Below are 8,707 nucleotides of genomic sequence, written 5' to 3' on the forward strand. Positions count from 1 at the left end.
AGGACTTAGTTTAGAGAGTTACAAACCAGCATGCACAAAATCACTCAAAAAAGTTTTAAATGTTTCAAAAATCCTCTATGATAATCGATTAACTATAGTGATAATTAATTACTCAAATTAATTAAGATGTTTTGGAAAAGTTTCTATGATAATTGATTATCACTTCTAGAAATTGATTATCACATAGAGAAAACAATTTTTAGAAAAGTTTTAGTGATAATTGATTATTACCTTCTGGTAATCGACTATTACATTGATTGAAAAGTTTCTGCGATAATCAATTATCACTTTAGATAATTGAGTGATAATTGATTATCAACGATAGTTACGACCAAATTCTTTAGTTTTTTGACCTAATTTTTAAAAGTAAGAGTTTTTATATTTTGGCTAAACATAGTTTTTAAAACAAATTTTTACTCAGAGGTTTGGAGTTGTGACTGCTAGAGAAACTCTGTGTGTTTGTGAAAAAGGCTTTGAAAAACCTAGTGTGGGTAGAGTGATAACTTTCACCAAGTGGGTTCTTGGGTGATTAAGTGTTGCTGCTATTGCTAGAAAAACTTGTTTTTCCTTTGTGTAATTCAAATGACATGTTCATTCCTTGTGGATTTCAAGGGAGGTGTCTTTCATCTCTTGTGTATTCAAGAGAGGTGTTTTCTAAACCTAAACTTTAATATTTGTGATTGTAAGTTGTAGTTATTTTAGTGATTGATTAATTTCTCTTTAGAAAGATTAACAACGAAATATATGGTCTTTTGGTCATAATCAATATAAAATTACTTGTGCAAATCTTTCTTTGCATATACTCTTTATTAAAGAAATCAATTCACTCCCTTTTGATATTCTCCAAATGCGATTACTATGTTGTGCGATTCTAATAAAAGTGACACGAGTTGTATTAGAAAATTTTTCATATAATGCAAAATATACTTCTCATCACATTAAAAAAGAAGTCTTATATATTTCTAGAAAAGTAAGTAGTAGTCATATTCGACATAAAATTAGAGATTCTAAATTTTGCATAATTGTTGGTGAAGCACATAATAGATCTAGAAAAGAATAAATGACTATTGTTTTGAGATTTGTAAATTTGTAAATAATGTCAAAATTATAAAAGAATGATTTTTGGATATTGTGCATATTAAGAATATGACAATTACCACATCTTCTGTAATGGTGGTAATATGAAGGAGAATGAAATGGATTGTATGTCTTATTTCTTAATGATAATCTTTATGTTGATCTTGTGTATTGTTTTATATCATTGTACGTTGAGAATGACTATATGTATATCAATTATTCAATTATTGAAACAACTTTGAAATGATGTTTTACAATTACATAATCTTTTTATGTCGAGAATGACCATTTTTTTGTTTGTTTCTTTAAAAGAAATTATTCTAGTTTATTTTTATTGTAAATATTGTGTTTTCCTTTAGTAAACATTATGATGAGTTACACATAGTTAAGTAACTCAATTGTTAAAAATATGTAAACTTGAAATTGGTAAAGACCAAACATGCACTTTGTAATGACTTGGTTATATTCATTGGATCTCACACTTTCATTTAATTTGTAGTGTGATGAAGGTATATAATTCATCTTATTTGCTTCTCCAAAAACTTATTGTTGATGAATTAACTTTTTCTCAATAGGGTGATGCTTATGGTGCTTTTAATAAGAGATGATGATGGACAATTTTTTTTGAAAGATGTGATATTCTTTTGTGAACACTATTACATTGATATTTCGATTTTAAATATATTTATGTTGTACGTCATATTTTTTACGGACATAAAAATTATATCAATGTAGAACATCATTTAAATTATCATAAGGAATAATACATGCAATGCTTCCATTCTCTCTTTGTATTACTAACACCATATATTATCTAAAAATATAAAAAAATTAACCATTTGTTCTTTTCTAGATGTATCATGTGCTTAACAATTTTGCGGAATGTAGAATCTTCAATTTGTTACCAAATATGACTTCTAACTTTTCTAGAAAAAAAAATGTAAGATTTCTTTTTTAATGTGAAAAGTTTATTTTTCCTTAAATGGAACATTTTCTAACACAACTTTGTCACATATGATGCTAGAATCATCTCAAGAAAGTTACCTCTATTACTTGACTTTGGTGTTTCCTCGTGGTCTTTATATGCACAGGCTAGAAATGCCAGCTAACAATTTTTCCAACAGAGGTTTTGAGCCATAAACGATTCTTGCAAACTTGCTCTCAAATTTGAATATTTATAATGTTATTGATGTGCATAAATTAATTCAACTAGTCTTTACACTCTTTCATTGCAGTGTTATGAGTGAGGAAGGACTATCTCCAATGTGATTGATATATGGACAATTCTTTCTTGCATTTCCATGATCTAAATCTTTGTCTAGTAAACACATATAATCCATGACAACCAACTGATTTTGAATTAAATTCATAGCACTACAAATAATCAGCTTCATCACTAGTTAGGAAATACTTTAGTAAAAAAGGAAAACATATTAAACCAAGTAGATTGAAATCTCATTTTATGTTTCTCTTTTGAAAATGATAATTTTGAAGTTGTATTTAATTTGAATCCTACTTTAAATAAACTCTAATTTCATCTCTTTGACTTATTAAATATTCTCATTGAAGATCTTTTATTGAATCATGTTCCAAAAAATTAATATTCAATTTATAACATTAATTCTTTAAATCTTAAAAATATTCTCATAAGATCTTTTTTTATTTTGAATTGGAGTTTAACATCATTTTAAAGTGAAATTTATTTAGATTTGAATTAAAAAAATTATATTAATTAAATGAGCTACTGAGCCAACTTGTTTAACCTACCAACCTGTGGTTGGTCAGGCTGAGTTCAAACTTGTTCAGTTTGTTAATAAGTAAGTTGGGTTGAATTGACTCACAAAATAACCAGCCCGTAGTGAGTTAGGCCGAGTTGAGCGTAGTTACCCGTTTTGACATCTCTAACGAAAGAATAGAAAATAAGACAAAAGTCTCAATTACATTTAATTTTATTTTATTATTTATTAAAATTAAAATGATATAACGAAATATAAAAACTCTTCTAGTTTAATTCCTAATGTATAAAAAATTTTAAAAGTTGGGATGGGAACCCTACCCAAATGTATACACAATTTTAATCACGCGGTTTTCAGTATAACGATATCTAAAAATATTTAATTTACATTGACTTTTTTCAATTTAGTATTTATATTAAATAGATTATTAACAACCGATTTATAAGTTTCGTAACTTGCAAAAAGTGTCACCGATTTTATTATTATATAACCGATTTAAAATCTTGATGTGAAAAGGTATTTTTAGTGGTGATATGTTATACAATATATGGCTGAAGCAATTTTTGTCCATTCAAAGCATAAGAATGAGTTTTTTCTCCACAACATAACACTCCTTTTGGAATCTCTTGTTACGCTTAGAATAGTAAACTACTTACACATTTTCATTCATTAATTTTGGACATGAGATATTTAATAATTGGGAACAAGCTTTTACATAAGAAGTATAAAGCTCAAAAGAAAATTAAAAAAGTTAATTAATGTTGTCAAAGTTTTATATATATTATATACTAAAATAAGACGATTTCATTATGCATAAGTGAATTTAAATCTTATTTTATAATCTTATTGTAATGATAAATTAAATTTAAAATCTACTTTTTATTAGAATAATGATTATTAGAATCATATATTAAGGCTAATCCTAACAGAAGATTTATGGAAGGTTAAACAATCGTATTTATTTTAAAAACATTAGTTTTCCAAAGTAGCTAAATTTAAGGAAAACAAAAACTCTTTCAAACATGGTCTTAATAAAACATCATTGCACAGACTAAAACAAGCAGAAAACATGAAAACACAAACGAGAAAGAAAATGCAGCATATGTTTGATTCAGCATCATGAGACCAGCTACCCCATCCATCTTAGAGACTTGTACCTTTTTCCTTCGTAGTGATCATAGACAAAATCAAGTTGAGGCACAACCCTTTGAAGGAAATTATCCACTGTTTGCCAATACAAAAGCCTCCAACTCTTCAACAACATAAGGGGAAGGATGAAGATTCCAAAGCCAAAAATGAATCCCAACTCCACACTCAAGAAATTTATCTCAATTGATCCATGCATTTCATATACTGGTGTTGGAAGTGGATCTCCCACTCTACCATTGCTGCAATCTTTCAGGGGTGGCCCACATAATCCTTCATTGCCCTTAAAAGAACTCGCTTCAAATGTGTACATTTGACCACCACTTGGGATTCTACCCCTCAAATGATTAAACGAGAGATTCAAGCATGCTAGAAAATTCAAGTTCAGAAGCTCAACTGGGATTTCTCCACCCAGTCTGTTATTTGACAAGTCCATGGATTCAAGATTCCTCAAATTTCCAATTGATGAGGGAATATTGCTTGAGAAACCATTATGGGACAAGTTAAGAGCATACAGTGCTGTCAAACAAGAAAGTTCTTGAGGTATTGGACCTTGAAAATGGTTCCATGAGAGATCCAAGGAAGTCAAGGCTGAAGGAATTTTGGTCCACTGCATTTGTTGTGCTCTTGACACAATTGTAACTGAATCCAAATAGCGACCACCAAATTGGTTAGAAGTAACATAGTAAGCAAATATGTGGTCAGCCACAGTGTAAGGTTCAGTTGACAACAGTTTGTATAATTTTATTACCAGAAACTGGCTGATAACAGAGAACAAATTATTGTAACGCATGTTGTCATGATTATCAAACATGTCAAAATATAATGTCCCCTGCTCTTCCTGGGATTCTGTTTGATTACCAATCATTTTTGTCCAGCTTCTCAATAATGCTCCTGGTAGTGTACCTGTGAAGTTATTGTAGGATAGATCCACTATATGAAGCATCTCCCAATTGGTAGTGCTATGTGGGCATGAAATGGAACCATTGAGTTTATTTGACCTCAAGATTAGCACTCGTAGGGTGGAAATGTTCCTTAAGAAGCATGGAAATCTGTCGCTGAAGAGATTGTTTCCAAGATTTAAGACTTGTAAACTCTGACAGTTGGCTAGAGAATTTGGGATAGCACCACCCAAGAGATTTTCATTGAGGTTAAGGAACCTTAGATTACATGAACTTGAAATGGTATCAGAAAGAAAACCCTGGAGTTTGTTTCGTGCAAGATTTAGTACTCTGAGGGTACTGTTCCTTGTCATCAAACACTTGGGAATGAAGCCGTTGAAGCTGTTGTAGGAAAGATCAAGCAAGCGGAGATATGAAAAATTACAAAAGGCTTCATGGATTTTACCTTGAAAGTTGTTGTTTGAAAGGGAGAGAAAGTGAACAAAAGGGATGTAGTTTTCCAAGTCAAGTGGGGAAGTGCTGAAATTATTGCTTGAGTAGTCCAAATGGACAGCATATTCTGTGAAAGTAGGAATTGATCCAAGAAGTTGATTGGAATGAAGATCAAGAATGTATAGCTTGGAATGCAGATCATCGAAGGGTCCTTCCATAGTTGTGAGAAAATTGTTGGAAAGATTTAGATAAACCAGAGAGTCAAATCTCCAAATCCAGTTAGGTATTATTCCATGAATCTGGTTGTTGGATAGGTCTAAAGCATGCAATTGAGGGTGATTTCTCAAGAATCCTGGAATTTTTCTCAGATTGCAAGATCCCAACAATAAATATTTCATGTTAGGAAAGGATGAAATGTCATGTTCATCAATTAAAGTTATATCAACTGACAAGTTGTTGTGTGAAAGACCTAAAGTATGTAAAGTTTGTAGTCTCTGGATCCTATCAAGTGCTATGGTGCCACTGAATTCATTTGCAGAAAGTTGTAGGAAACGAAGTCCTTCAAGATGAAACAGAGATACAGGAAAAGGGCCCTGCAAGCTGTTGCTGCTCAAGTCAATCAACTGTAATTTAGAGGAAGAAACATTTGAGAATTCATCCAATGGACCGTTAAATCCATTATGAGAAAGGGTGAGTTCTTGTAAAGATGGAAGTGTAAAAAGTGACACAGGAATTTTTCCCTTGAGAGAATTATCTCCTAAATTGATGACGAGGAGATTTTCAAGTCCCTCAAAATGAGTTGAAATGGTTCCATTCAATCTATTGTGAGAGAGAGATAAATATCTGAGATTCTTCACCATCGTGAAAGAGGGGAGTGAACCGGTAAACTTGTTAAAAGACAAGTCCAAGTAAACAAGTTGAGTGAGTTCTGACATTGAAATTGGCAGTGTTTCAATGAATTGGCAGTTAGATAGATCTAACACAGACAGCTGCTTTAGATTGGAAATAGAACTTGGTAATTTCCCTGAGAAATTTGTATTACTGAGATTCATGGTGTGAAGAAGAACTGCATCTTCTTGGAAGTTTGGCAAAGCTCCATGAAGATCCTTGTTATTTGATATATCAAGAACATTAAGAGTTTGTATTTGTAAGATACCCTTTGGAAAATGGCCACTCAACCTGCAACTGCTAAGCTCCAAAACATTCAAATTGGAGAAATTTGCAAAAAATTCTGGCACAGAGCTTGAGACACTGTTTTGATTCAGTCTAATGACAGTGAGTCCCTTAAGAGTTGCCAATGAAGAATCAATTGGCCCTGTGATACCACATGATGACATGCTCAACACTTTAAGCATTTGAAGAGAAGACAAAGCATGACACCACTCCTTTCCCACAGCAGATACCCTTACACCATCAAGATATAGTTCTGAGAGTTTGGTAAGATTCTGCAAGAACATGCTGATATTTGGCTTCTGCAGTTTGAAAAAACGTTGCGAGACAAGTGATGTAGACAAGTCAAGTGTCGTCAAATTTGTCAGTTGAGAAATCTGGGAAGGAATCTGTCCATGAAATCCAGCATTTGACAAATTCAAAGACCTCAAATTCTTGAGCTTGTCAAACTTGAAAGGAATAGAAGAGTTGAAATCATTGTAAGCTAGATTCAATTGCAGCAAATATTGCAAGTGAAATAGAGTGGAATTATGTAGTTTTCCAGAAATAGACTCCCCACTCAAGTCAAGACCAGTTACATGGCCCATGCTGCATGTTACTCCATTCCATTGACAGCAATCACTACTTTGGTTCCAGTGAACCAATTTGTTGGAAGTGTTTGGGTTGAATACAAGATTTTGCTTTAATTGGAGTAACAAGAATTGGTCATGGTGTAGACAGTGGCATGTTACTATGTGGGTGTTGAAATTCAAGCATATCAGGCAAAAGGGTATGAAGATATTGAAGAAGATTTGATGGATTCTCATTGAAGATGAGTATTAGAACCAGATGGTATAGATTTGGTGTTTGAAGTTTGAAAACACATACTCCATTTATAGACACTGAAACTCACTCATTGTTGACTATATTATGTATTACATAAGCATTGCACCAGAGTGAAAGTTCTTAACTTACCATTATTATTCTTTTAATTTCTATGATTTACGTGATTGATACACTCATAAAATTAAAGAATGACTATTTTTTGTCCAAAGAAAAAGTATATTATAAGGATTATTAACAGGATGTATCAATTATGAATGAATTTCAATAAGTTTTAAACAAGGACAGAATAATGCGTGGCTTTGGCTATTATTGGCGGGTGATACAAGTTAACAAGCATGTAATATAAAATCGAAAAACGGAAATAGTATTTCTCCAAACATTAATTAAAATTTTCTCTGCCAATAGGACTAATTTTATCGCTAAGGATATTTTTAGTCAATAATGATAAAGGGTTATCCTTTGGTTGATATTACTCTACTTTTTACGGGTTAAAATTCGCGATCTAATTCAGTCTATCACAAAATGGAGTTAGATTGAGGTAATTTTTTTTTTTTAATTTTGGTTCATAATAAAAATGAATCAGGTTAACTAAAAATCTAACTCACCAAGGGTTTAACTTAGTCAACTCAGGTTGACTTACTAACACACCCATAAATTTTAAATATTAAATTATATTAAAAAAATGAAAACTCTAAATATGTTTTTATATCTAAATGTATTTGGATTGTATTGCATTTTTGTTATTTTTTATTATATTTGGAGTTTAATGAATTTTATTTAGATTTCAATTAGAAAAAAATGATAAATTTTTTGGGGATTGAAGAAAAAAAATTGGGGTGTTGCTCCCTCCACCACCCCAAAGTGCTCCTGCACCTCCCCACTATTTTCTTTTATTTCAAAAATACTCTACACCTCCACACTATTTTCTTTTATTCCAAAATTACCCTACATCTCTCCACTATATTCAATAATCATTCTCTTTCTCTCTCTACATTAATGGAGCATTCACAAGGTTCATATTTAAACTTGTGATAAGCTTGATTCAATCTTATTTTCACTGTTCAATATATTTTTTTTTCTTCAAATCACTTAATAAATGGTAAAAATTTGTCTAAATTTTTAGAAAAATGTTTATATATGTGTGTGTGTTTTTTTACATTTAATATCTATAACTTTTAACATTATATTATGTTTTAACTTACCGACATGTTTGACTCAAATAACTTGAATTAAGTATTTACTTTATTAGATAAATAATATAAAAATATTATTAAATACTTAAAATATAAAAGAAAAGTTATTTGTTAAAGATTTGGTATTTATTTAGTTCTTTCGTCATTATAAAGTTAGTATATAATAATAATAATAATATATTATTTACTATTAATATTATTATGTTTATTATTTTGTATTTGCATA

At 30.8% G+C, this 8,707-nt stretch overlaps 1 protein-coding gene across 1 annotated transcript; it reads right to left on the reverse strand.

The window, feature by feature from the left end:
* Positions 1–3,741: 3,741 nt before the first annotated feature.
* LOC124834417 (uncharacterized) lies at positions 3,742–7,269 on the reverse strand. Its single transcript, XM_047309134.2, has one exon. It carries the CDS (start codon positions 7,267–7,269, stop codon positions 3,943–3,945), a length of 3,327 nt encoding a protein of 1,108 aa, XP_047165090.2. The 3' UTR covers positions 3,742–3,942.
* Between the last annotated feature and the right edge of the window lie 1,438 nt (positions 7,270–8,707).

Source organism: Vigna umbellata, chromosome 3, assembly GCF_029865625.1.
Source record: "Vigna umbellata cultivar VRB3 chromosome 3, Vumbellata_1.0, whole genome shotgun sequence".
NCBI classification, from domain to species: domain Eukaryota; kingdom Viridiplantae; phylum Streptophyta; class Magnoliopsida; order Fabales; family Fabaceae; genus Vigna; species Vigna umbellata.

Excerpts from the sequence above, each read along its gene's own strand:
- LOC124834417 (XM_047309134.2), bottom strand. The coding sequence starts at position 7,269 with ATGAGAATCCATCAAATCTTCTTCAATATCTTCATACCCTTTTGCCTG.